At 35.0% G+C, this 21,196-nt stretch overlaps 1 protein-coding gene across 3 annotated transcripts in view; it reads right to left on the reverse strand.

Moving 5' to 3' along the window:
- Nucleotides 1-21,196, reverse strand: part of MYO6 (myosin VI) — a 142,696-nt gene that overhangs the window by 27,845 nt on the left and 93,655 nt on the right. For all 3 annotated transcript variants that reach the window (XM_077770181.1, XM_077770167.1, XM_077770175.1), the window contains exons 14-22: nucleotides 20,357-20,448; nucleotides 17,453-17,525; nucleotides 15,594-15,721; nucleotides 12,529-12,624; nucleotides 12,062-12,235; nucleotides 8,750-8,788; nucleotides 7,010-7,103; nucleotides 699-829; nucleotides 526-603 (exon numbers count right to left, since the gene is read on the reverse strand). In XM_077770181.1, coding sequence (XP_077626307.1) covers nucleotides 526-603; nucleotides 699-829; nucleotides 7,010-7,103; nucleotides 8,750-8,788; nucleotides 12,062-12,235; nucleotides 12,529-12,624; nucleotides 15,594-15,721; nucleotides 17,453-17,525; nucleotides 20,357-20,448 — 905 coding nt within the window. The remainder of the gene's footprint in view (nucleotides 1-525; nucleotides 604-698; nucleotides 830-7,009; nucleotides 7,104-8,749; nucleotides 8,789-12,061; nucleotides 12,236-12,528; nucleotides 12,625-15,593; nucleotides 15,722-17,452; nucleotides 17,526-20,356; nucleotides 20,449-21,196) is intronic.

The following is a 21,196-nucleotide window of genomic DNA, read 5'->3' on the forward strand; positions in this document are numbered from 1 at the left end:
TAACTTAATAAAAGAATCTATAAATACAAAAACTCTATAAATACAAAAACATAAAATTATGTTATACACAAAAGTATTTATACATTCATTCATTCTGGGGTTTGACAGAAGTTGGTAGAAACTTCAGTCCAATTTCCTGTACCTTACACATCTATCTATACTCTAATAGAACTTGTTCTTACAATGGAGACTCAAAAGTACTGTGAAATTTTTAATTATTGAAGACTGAATTAATATGCTTTAGAAAAGTTTTCATAAGCATTTTCTGGTTAACCCTTATTTAAGTAAAAAATATAATTAAACAATGCTCTGATTCCAGTGCTTCCAAACGTGAAATAAAAGTCATCAAACTTGTACAGAGCACTACAAATTGTAGACTTGTAACAAGTAAATTGTGTACACACACATATGCATACTAGTAGTGATAATTCATATAATTCATGAATAATAAAAATTACTAAACACTTAAAAATATGCACTGACTCCAATTCATCATGTTAAAATTTAAAATAAAAATGTACTTACCTTGCCAGGTCTAAAAAATACTTTTGTTAACCCAAACTTGTAGTCAATTTCATTTAAGCCCAAAGCTTTAAAAAGAGCCTGAAAAATAAAAGTCCAAAAGTTAAATGCCAGATAGTAGTTAGTAAGAAAGACTGTTCATAGCTAAGAAATTTCAATTTGGGGAGTATTCGTACCTTACAAAACAGTCTTGGATCTAATCTTGCAAGTTTATCTGGCATATACTTTTTATACATGTTGTAGAGTTCATGAAAGGAAGCTCGTGATGGGAAGCCACCCTGCATTAAGTCCAAAACAGACACCATACCTAGATTCATAAACAAACACAAATTATTGCCAATCTCTGTACAGAAGTCCAAAAATAACTTATGAATGGTCAATTTCATAAATTAATGTTTAGAAAGGGGCAATTTAAAGGAATTATCAGCAAAGAAATATAACATAGGGACTATCCTATCTATACTCAATATGTACCATCTTACCCACCACCTAAAACTACTGTAGCAAATTTTGTCTAAAACCAGCAGGACTAACCATTTTCTAGGACACAAACTACTAGTCTCTAGAAAGCCCAAATCTAGTTTGTATCTTTTTTCTGTTAAAAACCTCTGGGTCACAGTCAATAGTATAGGAGGTAAAGGCCTGCATTAAGCCATTTTCTAAGTCCTGAGGTTAATTTTTTAAAAAGATTCCTAACAGTCTCTAAGAAGTAGTCAAACACATTCCCAAGTTCTCACTCACATATGCTTACACAAGGCAAAAGAGAAAGAAAGGGGAGCTCAGTGTTTCACTATAAAGATCCCTTTTCACTCACATCTCAAAGAAGCCAGTCTACTAGAGTAGTCTATGGAATGAGTATCTATTTTCAGCATAACTCTAGTACATCTAATTTAAGCCTTGAGTCAGTGTGAAATTTTCATGTCAGGAAAAGCATAAAGTAGTCAAGGAAACTCTGAACAAACTGTAGATAATGCCAGAACTTTCCTTTACAAAAAGGCCTGGATTTCACTCTCTGGAATTTTCAAATCAATGGAGATAATAAGATTATTCAACAAAGTTAGAACAAATGGCTAGCCATTTAGAAAACAAACATTAACACTGGACACTGGATCCCTCCTCCCTTCTTACACCAAAATAAATTCCTGGTGGTCAAATATTTAAATTGGCAAAATGAAACCACAAAATATTTTTGTTAAATAAGTGGACTGTTACTTTAAAATAATCTCACAGGAAAGGTATCTTTTCTAGGCAGTTAGATTGAATTTTAACCTATCAGACTGGCACAGGTATAAAACGCCAATAGTACTCAGAGTTGACAACAGTGTAAGAAAACACACACATATACTACTGGTGGGAAAATAAACCAGTGCAACAATTTTGGATGGCAATTTGGAAATATTTATCCCCTTGACTCAGTACTTTCTACTTCTATTAATCTATCCTACAACTTGTCACACATGTGGACAAAAATATGCATAGAGAATGCACACATCTACTGGATCACTGTAATAGGAAAAAAAACAGAAATAACTTAAATATCAATGAATTAAATAACATTACAACCATATGGCAGAATATGATATATCAATTTAAAAGAACAGGGCAGAGCTTTATTTAACCAGTACAAAAAAATATACTCAAGATACAGAATTAAGTGTCCACACCTGAGAAGTGAGATTTCTTTTGTTATTATCTTGCACTGTTTGATTTTTTTGTTAGAGTCAGCTATATAACTACTGTAATTTTTAATACTAATTAATAAAGCACATAAAGGCAATCATTTCTTTTTTTTTAAAAATTTTTTTTTAAATGTTTTATTTTATTTCTAGGAGAGAGAGAGAGAGAGAGAGAGAGACAGCGTGAGCAGGGGAGGGTCAGAGAGAGAGGGAGTCACAGACTCTGAAATAGGCTCCAGGCTCTGAGCTGGCAGTCAGCACAGAGCCCGACGCGGGGCTCGAACCCACGAACTGCGAGATCATGACCTAAACGAAAGTCGGACGCTTAACCGACTAAGCCACCCAGGCGCCCCAAAGGCAATCATTTCTAAGGAAAGAAGTCTGTAAAACTAAATCTAGTTAGTTCTATGCTCTGCTCAAGATATAAAACGTTTGGCTAGTATTGTTACAATTCTTGCCCATGCATATCAAATAAACAAGTACCCTTGGGAAGATACACATCTGCCACCTTTGAGTCCCTCTGCTCGCTCTATAGCTGAAGACAGCATATGAACTGGCTTACAAAAGTTGATTAAGAATTTCCTGAAGCTTAACGAAGCCTAGGGCTGCTTTCTCAGCACTTGAAACTAATTTACTCTAAAGACCTTTAAATGATTTTTTTAAAAAAAAAGTCACCAAACCAAATACTATTCTTTCTAGAAATTTCCATGACCTGACTCATCCTCTGGGAGGCTGGTTAAAGGCTTATTGGTGCAGTCTGGCTGGTTATACTGAGAATCCTCTTTGCTGCCACAGACAGGCAGCACAGCCCCAAGGTTACAGGGGAAGAACACCTGCCTTCTCTTACCTTCCCCAACTTTGCCCTAGTGTTTGTTGGCTGATCCGAAGATAGTAATTTTAGTAAAAGATGTTGTAAATGAATTAACTCTTCTTAAATCAGAAAAAAAAATGAAAATAGAAAGGCAATCTAGAATTCAAATCTTAAATGTCTTTATTTTAGAAAACTTCAGAAGTGTTTTTATTTCTACTAGTTATTGGGTTTCTTTTATTCATTTTTCTCATTACTTCGCCACATGACTAGAACCAGTTCTGTATCATTTTACTATTATTACTTAAAAAAAAATCAAACTACTATGAATTGGTGTTATCTATTAAACTGCCAACACATCTTGGTATACTGAAATACACTGCTTAATTGAAAGAGAAATCCTACCTAATGCATCTGTAACCCCACACTAGGCCCTATCTATAGCTAAATGTAAACATGCCGGACTTGTCAGGACAATAGATGCTCACTTAGGAAATAAATGATTTATTGTATTAGGCTAAACAAACCCTAAAAAGAAATTTAAATAAGACAGAAATCAAACTCAAAGTAAAAACTATTTGAAAAAAACGTCACCAATACGAATACAGCAGACATGATTATTTAACATTACAGTATTTGTTAAAATTATTCACAAGTAAGTGATAATTTTCCACTTTCTGTGCCAGACCATGCATCTCATTCAACAAATATTTGCTGAGTCTAGTATAAGCTCTGCACTGCTAGGAGGCTGGGACAAATGTGCACGCCAAAACAGACACTGTTTCTGCCCTTGAGAGATCTGTATATTAGGGGAAAAAATTATATGATTACACAAATAAATACAAAATTTATGGCTAAAATGAAGGTGCTCAGACCTCTCTTTCTGTTAAGGACATCAAGAAAGGCTTTCACAAGGAAAGCACAGTCAAGTATAGACATGAAAGACGAAGACAAAAATCAGTTAAGAGCTAATCATACAGAAGCAGCATGTGCACAGGCCTTGTGACGGGAGAGAATATGGAGAATTTAAAGAAACCAACAAAGGCCAGCATGACTGGAGCACAGAAAGAGAGAGAGTAGAAAGAGATGGAGCTAGTAACACATGGGCTAGACCTTCTGGGGCCTCATAAGCTACTAGAGTTTTACTCTTTCCCCTAATAATAATCAGAAGCCATTACAGCATTTTGGGCAGTAAAAAGATGCAAGCCCACTTGAGTTGTAAAACAATAATTCTGGAGGTATGTGAAGAACAGATGAGGCAGATGCAAGGAGAATACTTAGAAAGCTACAGCAAAAATCTCGGTTAAGGACACTGATACTTGGATTGGGGAATACTAAGACTCACGTTTGCAGCAGAGCAGATCTTAAATATTCTCATCACAAAAGAGAACTGGTAACTATGGAATCTGATGAAACCGTTAGCAAATGTCTGGTGGTAATCATTTTACAAGACAGAAGTGTATCAAATCAAGATGTTGTACACCTTGAATTTATCTAATGTTATAGATCAATTATACTTTGATAAATCTGGGGAGAAAAAGACTATTTGTGAGGTCACATCAGGAACTGGGGACAGAGAATGTTTAACTATGCTGCCCAATATGGCACCCACTAGCCACATGGTCTGCAGCTGCACTAGCTACATGTGACTATTTAAATTTTTAAAAATTAAAATTAAGTTTAAAAATCTTTAAACTTAAATTTAAAAATTAAGTATACCTAAGTCATACTAAGCAAATTTCAAGTGCTCAACAGCCACAGGTATCTACCATGTTGCACAACACAGATATAAAATATTCTCCATCAACACGGAAAGTTATATCAGCACTAGGAAGAGTAAGAAAGAAACTAGGCCAACTCAAAGCCTGAAAAACTCTAACAAATAATACCTAGGTAGAAGAGGACCCTGAAGAGGAATTGGGAATTTCCAGAGAATTAAAAAGAAAAGCAGGGGGGCCCCTGGGTGGCTCAGTCAGTTAAGCATTCAACTTCAGTTCAGGTCATGAGTTCGAGCCCCACATCGGGCTCTCTGCTAGTTACCATGGAGCCTCCTTTGTATCCTCTGTCTCTATCTCTCTCTGCTCCTTCCTCATTCTTTCTGTCTCTGTCTCTGTGCATTTCTCTCTCAAAAATAAATAAGCATTAAAAAAAAAAGCAAAAAAAAAAAGCAGGGACATGGTCTGATTTAGGACCCAAGGAAAGGATACATTAATGGGACTAATCAAATCAAATGCTGATGTCCACTAAGATGAGGACTGCAAAACAAACATCTGATTTAGGATCAGGGAAATCTCAGGTGACCTTGTCAAGAATTATTTTGTTGTGGGCACTCAGGCAGCTTGGTTGGTTGGGTAGCTAACTCTTGATTTCAGCTCAGGTCATGATCTCATGGTTTGTGAGTTGGGAGTTCCACATCAGGCTTCACAATGACAGCATGAAGCCTGCTTGGGATTCTTTCTCTCCTTCTCTCTCTGCCCCTCCCCTGCTCATGCTCTTGCTCTTTTCCTCACTCTCAAATAAATAAACTTAAAAAAAAAAAAAAGAATTACTGTGTTAGACTGATCAAGATGGAAGCTTAATTTTTTTGGATTAGAGAGTGGAAGGCAGGAAACGGAGAAAGCAAAAATAGGCTATACTCGGACAGAAAAAGAAAAACTAGAGAGCAAACAGCGAGGCTAGAGATAAGGAAAAAGCTGGAAGGTAATGTGGGTCAGAGCAAATTAAGACGAGGACTCTGAATGTTTAAATGATAGTGAGAGAGAGCGCCTCAAAGAGAATGATTCAATACACATAATCGATATCAAAGATTCAAAAGAAGGTGGGAAGAGATGATTCCAAATAACTATAGTCTCAACTTGGAAGAGAGGAACTTCCACCTTCTTAACAGAAGGGAAGATTATGTAGGTAGGTAGGAGTGTTTGGTAGCACACAGGTGAAGCCTTCCATCTTCTGGGAAGAAGGTGAAGCTGTCTACTGGCAGAGATTCAGAGATTTGAAGAGAGCAAGGTGGGTCTGCCTAAAGCTTATATAACTGTAATTTAAGAAAAATTGTACAAAATTACAAATTACAAAAGAATATAAAAAGCAGGTGCAGGGCTTTCAACGGAGCCCATCTAAATGAGGGACCCTGAAGTTTAAGGGACCCTAGCTTTGTAATAAATCTGACTTTGAGAGGAGCAACATAAGGAGAAAGACAAGAGAATTTAAGGAAGTATCACAAACCTGAGATGGAGCAAAAGCAAGGAGAGGACTCACGCCCTGAAAGAAAGTAGGCATAGCATGGGTGTGGACAGAAGATGGGCCTGCGGTACAGGAAAAACAGTGAGCCTTATGCCCAAGAGTTCTGTGACTGAGCAAATTTAGAATATGACAGGTGAAAGGTAGAGAGTGGTAGTTTAGCCAAATGCACAGAAGTTATGCAGCAGCCAAGGGCACTGTGTTTTCATTTTATTTAAGTGGTGGAGAAAGAGCAAGGACACCAAAACCGACCTCCTGATCCAGCTATGTAGGGCATGAGAAATGAACTGCTGCCAGACTGAGAAAGCCTGGGTGGCTCAGTCCATTAAGTGTCTGACTCTTGATTCTGGCTCAGGTCATAATGCCAAGGTTTGTGAGATCAAGCCCTGCTTCAGCTCAGCACAGAGCATGGAGTCTGCTTGGGATTCTATGTCTCCCTCTCTCTCTCTGCTCCTCCCCCACTCATGCTCTCTCACTCTCTCAAAATAAATAAACAAACTTAAAAAAAAAAAGCAATGGACTTAAGTGACATGTAGGTTTGCAGTTAAACAGTTTTCATAAATTTTATTTCAATGCTATAAAGTTGTTTTATTCCACAATAAACTATACCCCAATTTGCTAAAATAACTTGCTAGTCATGCTTTTCTTATAATTAAAGGAAACAGAAAAGAAATCTTATTGCACTTAAAAACACTCAAGATAGCTGTAACTGGTTTAAAAACACTCCCAACACGCATGGATATAAATTATAAAAACATGAAAATACCTGAACATTGAAGTTGAGACAAAATTTGGGCACCTTCAAAGTGGTGGCTTGTCATCTTTAAGTTAGGTTTGATACAACGAATAAAGCTTGCACCCTAGGAGAATAAAGGTACTTTTTAAGACAATGCATATAGCATTTTTATTTTTCTATTTCTATGAACATCACTAACTATCAGGCATATTACCATTAATACCTGAACCTTTTTTAAAATAATCACTAAAGAATCTAAAGCTTAATTTGCATACTTTTAAAAATTCAAGCTTAGAATGAATTTCTGTATTATATACTAATATTAGAAAAATATTACATTTTAGATTTGAGTGCCAAAAATTATATTATTGTAAAAAGAAAGGTCTTTCATTTAATTTTCAAAAATTAACATATTTAAAAATACATTTTGCAGACTGACATATATATGATTTTATTCTATATTTAAGTGTATTTATATGCTATATTTCTGTGGTAAGAAAACTGTCCTATAACAAGACAAAGAAATAAAATTATGTCTCTTAAAATTTAGGCCAAAGTGGGGAAATAAATTCAACCTTTTTCATCATTCTCTACGTCCCTAAGTTGTACCACTGCACATTTTAAAGTTCCGTTTGTTAAACAGTATTTTTTAAAGCTTGTAAAGGCATTCATTTAGAATCAGTTGTCAGATTATGTTGAATGAAGCAGAAAGAATACAGATATGTACACAGTGAACCTGCTGAGTATTGAAGTGAATATACCAGACATCCAAATAACTGTTCCTTTTCAAAGTAGTCCCTTTAAAAAACTGAAGAGTTATTTCAACAATGATACTCACTGCAAACACTTTGAGAACATTTTTATGAAGTATCTTCTTATAAATCACAAAAGTACTCTCATTATTTTACGCTGTATTTGGTGTTAATTTGTTTGGGTCATAAAGATAAAGGTAAAATACCCAAGTCTCATCAGACTTGGTTTTTAAAGATGTTTAGTTCTTAAGAGATAAATATTTTCAAACAATGAGAATATCTGCAAGAATCTCTGAATGGTTCCAAAAGCAAGTCTAACAATAAACTGAGCAATAACAGCATCAAAAGAATAAGTATTTGGCTTTTCAAAATGACTGCATGAAAAGAAAGAATACCTGGTTAAGTTCTGTAGATTTGTTTAAACAATAAGCCTCACCTTGAATCATGCCCACATAACCCACATATCAAACTTCTTTCTCTGGTAAATTTTCCATTAAGAAACAGAGTGAACTACTAAAATGTCTAGTTAATTAAAAAGTGTGTGTTTGGGGGGAGGGGTGCAGAATCCTAGAAGTATTGCCTCTTTAACATGGCATAAAAATATTATGTCCATTTTTTCCATGACAACATTGACAGGCTTGAGTATGTTACTACTAGAATAATAAAATGAAAATGAATTATATCATTATCCTTAATCCTAAAAAATATATTTTCTTTCTCTACATAAATAACTAATTATTTTCACTTTTCTGAAACTATAGGATAACCTGAATTTAGTAACACTGATAGAATTCTGTATATTTGTAAAAGAATTTGACTTCTCATATATATCTGACTTTTCTTCAGAACAAGCCTAACTAAAATGACAACCATTTCAAAAACTAATTTTTTAAATAAGGGAATTCAGTTTTAAACTAATTTCTAATTATTCCAGGTTTATTGTGTGTATCTGAGTAACTACTAACAATAATTTAAGAAGACTATTTAAAAACTCTGATTTTTTTTTAATTGTACTCACAGTACTTCGAAGTTTATCCAGAAGCAGATTTAACTGTGTCTGTAGAAGAAAGCAAATCACTTTACTATTTCAAAAAGCAAAAGTAGACAATGTTGTAAGTTACTAGCAGCTCTCTGACATTAGCATAAAATAACATGCAATAACATAAAAATACAACACAGTACAATTTAACAACTGATACATTAATTCTTTAACAGTAACGTGCAAAATACATGGCTAATATAATAACAAGGACAATAACTTATATTAGTCATACAGAACTTGTATAATTAAAAGACTGAAAATTAGCAATGCTATAAAATAGACACACATACTTGCAGGCGGGATGAATGAGGGAAAAGTGTACAGGCAACAAAGGGAGTACATGAAAGTGCAGGGGATGCATTCCGTAAGAGGTCAAGAGAGCAGTACTTGAGTATGTAGCAAGCTGGGTGCAGTTTCTGTCAGACTCCATTGAAGAATGAAGACATACTTAAAATACATACTAATGGTATTAGAAATGTTTTATATAACACTTATCATAAATGAAATTGTCCTGCCTAGATGTCAAAACCCTTTTGGCTATTTTAAAATATTTCACATTCTAATTACTTTTAAAAACTGCAACAATTTTCTCAAAAACAACTTGACAATGTATACTACAAGTTACTATACTTTCCTGTTTTTAACAATATTAAGTGATAATAATTTACTCTGGTTTAATAATATATTAAAACCATGTTTTGCTTTACTTCTTTGCAAAGTAAATTCTATAAAATTCTTGTATCAATTTTATGCTAAGATACTTGTTGTACTTTAGAAGGTAATTTAGATGTTAATTCTTAAATTAACATATTGGATCAATCACAGCTATATTTAATAATAATAAGTAGACTGTGCTGAATGCCTTCTATGAGTCACGCACTGCTCAAAGCTTTTCACAGGCATGATCAGGTTTAAACCATACAACAATTCAAATTAAGTATATATTATCAGCCTCATTTTTCAGGTAAAAGCATTAAGGCCCAGAGAGTTAATTACTTGCTTATGGTCATGAAACTAGTAATGGTAAAGCCAAGATTCCAACAGAGGCATAACGAAGTTCATTCTCTTACACATGAAACTACAGTAAACTTCAGACATCATAGGCTTAAGTTATAAAAATGTAATAAATTTCTCACTGGATTAAAAAAACACAGTTACACCCCACTTATCTTGTTGACTGAGTTCTGACAACCTTAATCAGTCTGGACCACAAATAACTGAAAAGCAAGTACGAGAGGCACTAATTTGAAAAGAAAACAAATGTCACAAAGTTCATGCTGCTTAATAGACCAAGCACGGTATTCTCCAAAACAAAATGGAGATAAACTAATTTAGAAGAGTAGAAGCAGCAAAAATATAAACGGAAGAAGAGGGAAGAATGTCACTTATGAATAAAACAGTCAAGAATCATAAGGCATAAGGATAAACAGCTTTTTTAAATTCATGCTCTATTTGTATTTCATTTTTAAGCATACAAATATTCATGTATATAACAAAAGAGTAAGATTTCCATCAAAAACAATGACGTTTTCTAAAACACTAACAGTAAAAGGGTTATGTTTCAAAAATCTGAAAATGTTCCTTTTCAGTAGAGAACTTCTGGTTCTCAGAAATGACGGGTAACTGAAGTCTTAAGTAAATGCTAGCCTGTTTTGTTTTATTAATTCATGTAACTTGAATTTAACAAGCTATTCTACTATATTTTAAAATAAGAATTACTATTAATACTTCATTTCAAAGTATCTCATAAAAGCATTTTGAAATTTTATTATTAGTAATAGCACTGTTACAGCTTTTAGCAGTTTAATATTCAAAATACATCCTATTGCATATAAGCAATATATTTAGGCATTCCAAGTCTCAACATAGAAGAATACTTTAATTCAAAGAATTTTAAGAATGTTTTTGTTTTTATTTATACTGCCTAAAATTTCAAGTATGTTCTTGCAACACTGCTATAACATTACATTACAAAAATAAGATCCACTTCATATAGGGTAATGTATTATTTTAAACCAATCTGCTATGATATGTGTATTCAGGAATTTCAAAATATACAAATAAGAGAAAAAATATTGCTCAAGAGAATTAGTAACTCATAATTAATGAATATAACTTAAAGAAAGATTTTTTATTCAATTAGTTGTAAAGTATTATAAATAAATATCTCCTATATTTATATGTACTTAAGAAAAATGTAAGTTTATAAACATGATTTTATCAAGTTTATTAGAGCCCATTTCTATCCACAAGGGATTTCAGGAGGCTTACATTGTTATTATTATAGTATTCTGATGCTTAAAGAGTTTCTAACTACATCATTTTTAATATATAAAGTACACGTAATAGAAGGCATATGCAGTTTTCTTTTAAATACAACTACAATGCTTTGTGAGGATGTATAAAAGAAATTAATTCTATGTCTCTGTTCTATTTATTGTAATTTTTTATTCATTAAACTTGTGATACAAAAGTTTTTAAATTCTCTTTTCCTATGCTAAATACTCAACAATTAGAACCAATTAGTGTTTCATTTCTAAGACACATCATGTGGCAATTCCTTGTCAGACCTCAAAGAGTAATAAGTTTTTGATCTAGAATTAATAAAACAAATGAGACCTTCTTCAATGTTAAATAAGCAGTTTGAAGGGTTTGTCACACAGAGTACTTATCATTTACAAAGTTATTAAAAGCTTTACTCAAACTTTAGTGTAATGTGTACACCCATAAAGCACAGTGAGAGAAAAGACATTGAAAATAAATTAAAAATTAAATCAGTAACTTGAGACGGGCTCTTTTTAACATGGCAGCCATTCTATAAATAAGAGTCCAGGAAGGTGATCATTTACCTGAAGCCCCTGGCTGTGCCTGCTTTTCCTCTCTCAACTCAACTAGTCCTCTCTAGCCATCCCGAGCTGGACTACTCCAGCTAAAACAAAACTGCTGAATGAGGAAGGAAACAGAAAACACATGGGAAAGAGAAGGTTTGAAGGTCAACCAAACAGTAAGGAGAAGCAAGAACATTAGGAGAAGCAGGTATGAATCAGATATGTTAAGCAACAAGAAAGAACAGACTCATAAAATTGTAAGAATTTCTGTATGTTCAATTACTACACCTATTTTATGTTATTTTGTATACAAATATCAACATTGCAGGGTCTGCTCTTGTACTTCACTCATGGGATTTCTGACAGTGATCTACATTATCCTCTAGAAAGTATAAAACAATAATTTTTACTTTAAATGGACTAAAAACAAATTTTCAAATAATAAATTTAACACAAATACCTTAAACTTGTTTCCCACACTGATGAAGCTAAGTTTTCCTGCTTTTTGTTTAGTATCTTTGTTGTTGTTTGTGGACGATTCAAATAATTCTCGTATAAATTTATCCCTCGATTCACATATTAAGGATTCAAGAGACATGTGTAAAGCATCATTATTTTTTTCCACAAATTGGGTCTGAAAAATAAAGCAGACAGGAATGATTCAGTCCATCCTTTGGTAATATCCCTTGGTCCAGCTCTGTTCAACAGAATTTTCTGAGGTAAGAGAACTGTTGTTTATCTGCACTGTCCAACACAGTCCCCACCAATGTGGACATGGAGCACAGGAAGTGTGCCCAGTGTACTAAAGAAGTGAATTTTAAATTTTATTAAATTTAAACTGAATAACCAGATGTGGCTGGAGGTTAACATTCTGTGTAGTGCAACTTCAAATTCAAATGGTTTTCTCTTAGTAAAAGTCACACTCACTGTTTCATAGCACACTGCCCCTGCAAAGTGCCTGATAATGAAGCCTTCGTCATCTCTGATGTTCCTATGAACCGCCAGCTTAGATTTTCTGGGTATCTGAAAAGAGAGCATATATTAGTTATTAAATTATCAAAAACATATTGCATAGTCTCCTTTAGAAAACATTTGGGTTGTGAAATACTTAAAATTATATAGAAAATTTTCACACTTTCACAATTATACTGCCTTTGAAATACCTAGTAAGCTTTGAACTACCAATGAAACACAGCGAGTATTTGGTTATAATATCTCAGAAAAGAAAAAAGGAGTCCGAGAAAAATAATATGCAAAACAGTGGGCACTTTATAAAGTTAACTGTCTATGTCTAAAGTAGTGGTTCTTTTTTTTTTAATTTTTAAAAATTTTTTAAATTTATTTCTGAGAAAGAGAGAGAGAGAGACAGCATGCACAGGGGAGGGTCAGAGAGAGAGAGAGATACAGAATTCGAAGCCGACTCCAGGCTCTGAGCTAGCTGTCAGCACAGAGCCCGATGCGGGGCTCGAACCCACGAACCGTGAGATCATGACCTGAGCTGAAGTCGGATGCTAAACTGACTGAGCCACCCAGGCGCCCCTAAAGTAGTGGTTCTTGACTTGACTGGTGAATTACCTGGAAAACTTTTAAATATCCTAAAGCCCATATAATTTACACCAGTTGATTTGAAGGTACAGCCAAGGTTGAGAAGCACCGTTCTAAAAAACATCTGAAATCAGCACAGGACCTCTCCCACTTTTAAAACTATGCATCCTAACGTTTATACAATGAGGCTGAATCTATCTGAAGGACACGGAATCATTTTAGGGCTATACTATCAATTATAATATCTCATATTTAAAAGTTTCCAAAATGCCTTCACATAAAAGAGTATATCTGACCCTCAAAATAACCTAAGGATAAGAAAGACAATCTCATTTAAAAATGAAACAACTAAGACTTTGAGAACATTACCAGGCTTTTTCTAGGTGAAGAGAGCTAGCAGAGCACAGAGCCTCTTCCTCTGGCATGAGCCAGAACAAGGGCCCTGGAGTCAAAATGGCCAGCCTGATTCCACCACTTCTTTATCATGCTACACATGACCAGTCACTTAACCTGTCTGTGTACATCTCCTCATCTCTAGCATGAGGATACAAACAGGATCTACCCCAGAGATTATGAGGATTAAATAAAATAACTTAAGTAAATCCCTTAGATCAATGACTGGCACATACTAAGTGTTCAATAAATGGTTATTATTACTTTTATTTCCAAAGAATTACAACAAAAGTAATAGCCTATAAAAATTAGAATTTACTGGGGTGCCTGGGTCGGTCAGTCGGTTAAACATCTGACTTCGGCTCAGGTCATGATCTCACAGTTCGTGGGTTCGAGCCCCATGTCAGGCTCTGTGATGACAGCTAGCTCAGAGCCTGGAACCTGCCTCAGATTCTGTGTCTCCCTTTCTCTCTGACCCTTCCTTGCTCACGCTGTCTCTCTCTCTCAGAAATAAATAAAACATTAAAAAATTTTTTTAAAAATTAGAATTTACTGTCTTGCTCTTGCTCCCTTTTAAGACAAGCAGCCAAAGTCCATTCTTGATGTTTTAGCTTGTTGTCCTTGTAGTTATATGTACTATATAACTCAGGGTTCTCTGAGACCCTGGTCACAATTTTATTAACTAGAAATCTATACTCTTGGTAAAGATGATCACACATCCACAAGCTGATCATAATAAAGACAAGTGAACAGTGAAAAAATAGTACTAGATACACATTTTCAATCTTAGCAAAAGTTTTGGTGAAGATACTATTGTTTGATTTCTATCTCCACTGAAGAGAAACAGTCTCTGCATTAAGAAATACTTAAGGATATAGAACTCCAAGTCAGTGGGGCAGGTTCAGTTAGATTCAGTCCCTAGAGAAGGTTATCCAATTACATCAGCTTTTCAAGTAAATGCATTCAACCTATTTACCTAACACATTCTTAACTTAAGTGATGATGTAAGGAAATAGGAATACTAGTCTTCATTTACTTCAGCTCCTGGATCCATCAAAGCAATGAATGATATACTATATTACAAGTTCAAAACAATATACAGTATGGGAAGTATTTGCAACTCTAAGCAGCTTTTCTTCTTTTCCTTCCTTCTTTTCTTTCTTTGTTCTCTGTAAGAGAAGGCGGCACCTAGCTTCCTGGATGAAATTAACATCCGTATCTCTCTGTGCTAATCAGCTCTTATTGGGCACAAGGATGGAGCTGTCTTTGTATTACCTCAAGTAATGATGGTTGAGTGTAAAAACAAACACAGAATTAGGAGAACACAGGAAATACCTCAATGGCTTTAGGGTCCAGCCTCATGAAAAAGGCCCTACTGTTCACTGCTGCAAGGATTCAACCACAGCTCCAGGACCCAACAGTAGTTCAGAAACCAGTTCTTCTAGCCCCTTCAGAAGTGCACTTCTCATTTATTTCCACTGGTCTCTGCGTGTTTTTCCTTTTAGCTAATTTTTCTACTGCATCAGTTCTATGACTCTCTCTGCGTATATTTCCCATTCAAAACTGCCCAGGAAAGAGCATCAGAATAAATTGGCTACCCATTAACTAATATGGATTGTTTGCACAAGTCAGACTCTAAGCCATAAACTTTATTACTGGTCTTACAAATGTACAGACTGGTGGTTGCTTGTGATTCTAGATGCTAACCCCTCAAACATGATCCAGGTCACATGACAGAAACAAAGCAAATGGTGTCCACTTTGCTAGAAGGAAGAACATAAAAACAGCTAGTAAACCTTTCTGTCCATTTTAGATAGATGAAACGTACTTTCCATCCAGCTAAAAGGGCCTTCATTAGAGAGATCATCATCATCCAAAATACACATGTATAAACTAAGTGCCTATCTACAGAGGATGCTGTGCTAGATAAATTATAGTTGGTGTAGGCTGCATATAACTTATTACTTTAATTATTGAATATGCAATTTCTAGTACATCTTTCTAAAGGTTTCTCTTCCTACCACAGAGTCTCAATTTTGAGATGGTAAACTCACAGTGAGTCGGAAATGTTCTTTGTGCTTCTGGTGAACTGCAGATGTAAAGTGCTGATCACTTGGCTGGGGAAGGCGATTTTCTTCATCTAAAATATCCAATATCCCCACTAATTTTGCTTCAATTAAATCTATTAAAAAAAAGTCAAAATATGACAGGGTAAAAACATCTTAAGGACATGTGAACAATTTACTGATTACAGATTTAAAGGACTGGTAAGAAGTAATGTAACAGATGATTGTATTATAAGTATTCCCACAAGCTATAGAAAGCAGATGGATTTTATTTCAGATTTAGTAATAAGAAAGTAACATCATATACAGATTTCCCCCACTGTGGAAAAGTTTGCTTTATGCCACTTTGCTTTTTCAAAAGGCCTACATTACTACCTGTTTCACTGAAAGAAATCCAAAGAGAATTTTCACATTTACAAAATGGTAATTGCTTCTCTGATTTACACCATTTTGAACCATTTTTTGAAAGGTTTCATAAAAATGTTCTACTTTCAGACAGCAGGGGAAAACTATTTAATATAGGTTCTAGAAAAACAAGTTCATAAACATATGATTAATGTAACAACCATTCTAATTTGTCAGCTTGAATGAGAGGCTAAGGAACTAAAAATTCCTCCTCTTCCATATGATATCTACATTCAGAATGAAGTAAAAGTACAGAAGCTTTTGCATGAATAGCTTTCAAAATCTACTTTTCAATACTGATTCAAATACTTTCCAACAAAACTTCAGTAACAGCACATTTTTATGATCCCTTCATGTTGTTTGAATTTCTTGCTTGTACAAAATAACTATAAAAGTGCTCAAATATAGTACATAAAAAGTATTAAATGCGACAGACTTCAAAAGCAATAGGACATATGAAGAGAAATCAAAATTCTAACTGCATTGCTCAGAGATGCTTTAAGGCAACTGGTGATGGTAAAGGGGGGTCATGCAGAACTAAGTCATAAATGAGTATTTTGATACGTGTAGAAAGATATGAAAGTAGGCTGAAAGATAAATGGAAGGGGAAGAGTTCCAGCCAAGATATTAAATCACAAAATCAAAGGCACAGAGATCTGAGAAAGGCTGTGATATATAAAGGAAATGCTCAGTGAACCAGCTAGGATGTAAGTGCTTTGAAAAGTTGTGCCATGAATCATTATCATCATCATCATCATTATTATTATACTATGTTGTTCAAATGTAGCACGAGTTACTCACTCGATTGTCAAACTGAGTTTGGAAAAAAAGTTTGACCAACAGTTGATATTAGAGATGAGGTGGAAAAGAAAAGGAAGATTAAGCACTAGCTCAGAGGTGAGAGAAAAAGGTTTCGTTACTACTAAAAATAGACAAGAAAAAAAAAAAAAGACCCTGGCCTCCTGCTGCACAGCATTATCTGGATATGACACACGAAACTTGTGAGACCAACTTGCAATCGGCCAGAGGACGTTACCAATGCAGAGAACGAAATAAGGGAACTTCAGAACTGCAGAGCCAAACACTAAAAAACCTGCTTGGAGCCTGGCTAACATGGGTTTCCTCAGGTGAGATTATTAATCCTTTTACTATTTAAGCAATTTAGTTTCCTTCTTAACTTACTCATATATTGGTTGTTTAAGAATGAAAATATTCATCACAGCAACCAGAAGAAATTTTAGGAAAACTTTCAACATAGATGAATTTGATGCCGTCGTAGGAAAAATAAATTCCCGGTAGTACTAGAGAAATAAAACCTCTCAAATACCACAGCTTCAAGCCCTATAACTAGTGATATCAATCACAGAGCAAAGAAAAACTACTAGTAAAAGCATTCACTGTATCTTCCCATAGTTCCCAAAAGTGGAATAGAAAAAACATACCTATACAGTCCTGATTATCCACATAATGCACTTCATTAACACCTAAACCTTCTTTTTGATAGAGTTCTTGTTCCTAAAATGAAACAATCATAATCATAGATATGGAAATACTATATGATAAGAAATGGCTTGTTTTGTGCCACTTCTGATCATACCATTTACTGATTAGTCCAGAGTACAAAGGTTCATACCAACAAGTTCAGGACCTAAAGAGACTTACAAAACATTAGGGTAGAAAAATCCTTGTCCCTAAAGCAATATGAAGTCAGAAATTAAATGGCCAACATGAGTTACATATGTGGAAATGTTCCCTTTTGCAGATAAGCACATTTTTCTTGAAATATGCAGAGACCTGTTTATAACCATTCAAAATCAAGGAAAGACCAGGGCTTTGACATATCTTTAGCAATTTTAATTCATTTTTTAAATTTAATTTTACTTTATTTGAGAGAGAGAGAGAGACCAAAAGCAGGGGAGAAGGGCAGAGGGAGAAAGAAAACCCCAACTAGGCCTCACGCTCAGCATGGAGCCTGATGTGAGATAATGACCGGAGCTGAAACCAGGAGTCAGATACTCAACCAACTGAGCCACCCAGGCGCCCCTTTAGCAATTTTAAAGTCAAACTTCTCAGTAGAATAGACCAAGAGTTAACAAACTTTCTCTGTAAAGGGCCAGATAGTAAATATTTTCAGCTGTGAGCCATACTGTCTTTGTCAAAATTACTCAATTATGCTACTGCAGCACAAAGGCAGCCATAGATAACAGTACATGAGGAAGCATGGCTGTGTTCCAATAAAACTTCATTTGCAAAAACAGGCAGCATGTTGGATTTCTCCCAAAGGGCAGAGTCTACCCTGGAATACAAAGAACGTAAGAACTTGCTGTGATAATTTTTAAAAGTTTAAAGAAGGGCTAAACAAACTGACTCCCTTTGACATGAAATTTCTCTCCTCTATATCCTCAATAGTCCTAAACCGTTCTCCAAAAGACAGGAGAGGTTTTTTAACATATGCATACAGGCACTAAAAGCAAGGAAACAGCAATTAATTGCAAATGGGCTCTAGTATCTACACAGTGATACATACAGGGAATATATTACTGGTAAAAAATAAGTGTACTTTGGAAAAATAATTTACAAATTAAAGTTGAGTTCCTAGATTAAATCTGGTATCGTCTAAATTAAAAAAGAAAAAAAAACGGGATTTTACTACAGACAGGTGAGCAATATACTGAGTGTAGGTTGAGATGTACTTTAATCTTTTTTTCCCCAAATGTTTAAATATTTCCTCCCACAATATATACTAAAAAAGGTTTCTATCATATTAGATATTGGGTCCACTTGAGACCCATTTCTGGGATAAATTTGAAATCCAAACATTCATCTTATTTTAAGTTTATTTATTTGGAAAGAAAGTATCCCAAGGAGGCTCCACACTGTTAACACAGAGCCTGACGTGGGGTTCAATCCCACGAACCATGAGATCATGACCTCAGCTAAAATCAAGAGTTACGACACTTAACCAACTGAGCTGCCCAGGTACCCCCAAAATTTATTTTAAGGAACTGTTAAAAAATAAACATATATCAAGATACTGTTTCCTTGTCATGCTTTTAGATAAAGCTTGTTGGGCGGGCGTGGAAGGGAAGAATTAGGGCATGTTAACTGAGAAACCCACATGTACAACTTCAAATAGTAATGGAAAAACTAATGTGACTGGATAAAACATATTCAGAGTAATTATCGTAAATAAGAAGTATTTGGTTTACCTGTTTATTTATGCCAGAACTGGCTTAAACTATAGTATACAGGTAAAAACTATAAAAGGGAACGTGCTGGGAAACCCATAATGACAAAAACATAACAACCATGTGGGAAAAGATTAATGGAATGGGAATAGGGAAGAATATTTCACATTTCAGATCCAGATACAGTTAAGAACAGAACTGGAAAACAGCAATGCTAATATGAGGAGAATACAATGTTGTCAGTCAGCAGCTGGAAGGTAGGTTCAGACCTGCAGCAGTCATTAAACTGTGGAAATTCGTTTTCTTCATCTGTAAAACGCAGGGGTAAACTAGATCATTTCTGAGTTCTTGTAACTCTACTATCCACACGCAGTAGAACATATCTCAAATAGCTCAAAAGAAGGAAAGTCAAGGGTACTGGTAGATAAATACTGGAGAATTCAAATATAAGGTAAAAATGGTGAGCCTAATCACAAATCAACTGATCCAAACCTATCTTTACTTATTCTGCACTCTAAAGAATTATAACTTTCCTAGACTTGGGAAAGTGAGTGTTGGCCATTCCCACTTGTTCATTAGGAGCAGTGGCAGCAAGCCCCTTCCTGGACCAGAGACGGGAGGCCAGCCACAGGCACACCACTCACAGGCGCTTGGGCAGTGCACACAGTAGTCTGGCAGAGAATGCACTGCCCAGAGGCACTCCAAGACAATGGCCCCACTGCATCTCTCGATTTGGTGGCTTTCCTGCCACACACAAAGAGAGGGTGATCACGTAGCAGAGTGGGCAGAAGTAGAGAGATACAGAAGAAGGGTGGGAGATGCCAATGTCGAGGATAAGAGTAGAAAGTTGTCTGGCAGTGGCAGAAGTAGGGGCAACAGACTCAGAAAAAGAAAACAAGTGAAACACCAACTCTAGCAAAAGTCACCAGGAAGCAACAGATGTTCACTTCTGAAGAGATACCTATTAGGGTTTTTATGGAGTCCCTAAGCTTCAACAGTATCAACTAACAAAGACCCTGGGGCCTTTTTTGGGTATCTTTGATCCTCTGGACCTTACATAATATACCCTTATCAACTGGGTAACTGCAGCATGCCTCTGTTCCTTGAAATTAAAATAACTTAATGCAGTTCTTAAATTTAAATTGTAATGGCAATTACCTCCTTCAGAATCCTTTCATTAAAAAACTGTTGAAGCTTTTCATTGCAGTAGTTGATGCAAAATTGTTCAAAACTGTTATGTTCAAAGTACTCTGAAAACAGAACACCAGAGTCAAAAGTCGTCATCAAATCAACTTCATATTATAAATTTATCTTTGGATAAAATTTTATTACATCAATACTTAATTTAAAATTAGGTAAAAAATACATATAATTGTATTATACTCCCCAAATTCTCTGATTTCAAGACAAATTTTGTTAGGTATTTCAATTAATTATTGAAAATACTGCATTTTACTTAACAAAAAAGGTACATATTAAAGGATATAAATGTCATATAGTAAAAGATACAACATGTAAACCACTTAAACATAAGTTTCTTAAGCACAAGGTATTAAAGCAATCTAAATTAACTGAAGAACAAAAGTGGCTTAAAAGGCAAGTACTTTAAATCTTTTTCTGTATAATCTGTAAAATTATAGTTAAAAAATATTACAAATACTCATTTCTAAAATGAAGAAACTGTATTACATTACTTCTAAGATCCCTGGAGCTCTAAAATGTTATGATTCTGTGTATGTGCCTGTTACACTAAAACTGGAGCAGACCAGGAAACAAATGTCTGAAGATTTTAAAATCTTACTTCAGTAATGGATCAAGAAGATGTGGTTTATCGGGGCGCCTGGGTGGCTTAGTCGGTTAAGCGTCTGACTTTCCCTTAGGTCATGATCTCGCGGTTCGTGGGTTTGAGCCCCGCGTCGGGCTCTGTGCTGACTGCCAGCTCAGAGCCTGGAGCCTGTTTCAGTCTGTGACTCCCTCTCTCTCTGACCCTCCCCTGCT

Source organism: Crocuta crocuta, unplaced genomic scaffold (assembly GCF_008692635.1).
Source record: "Crocuta crocuta isolate KB4526 unplaced genomic scaffold, BGI_CrCroc_1.0 scaffold270, whole genome shotgun sequence".
NCBI lineage: Eukaryota > Metazoa > Chordata > Mammalia > Carnivora > Hyaenidae > Crocuta > Crocuta crocuta.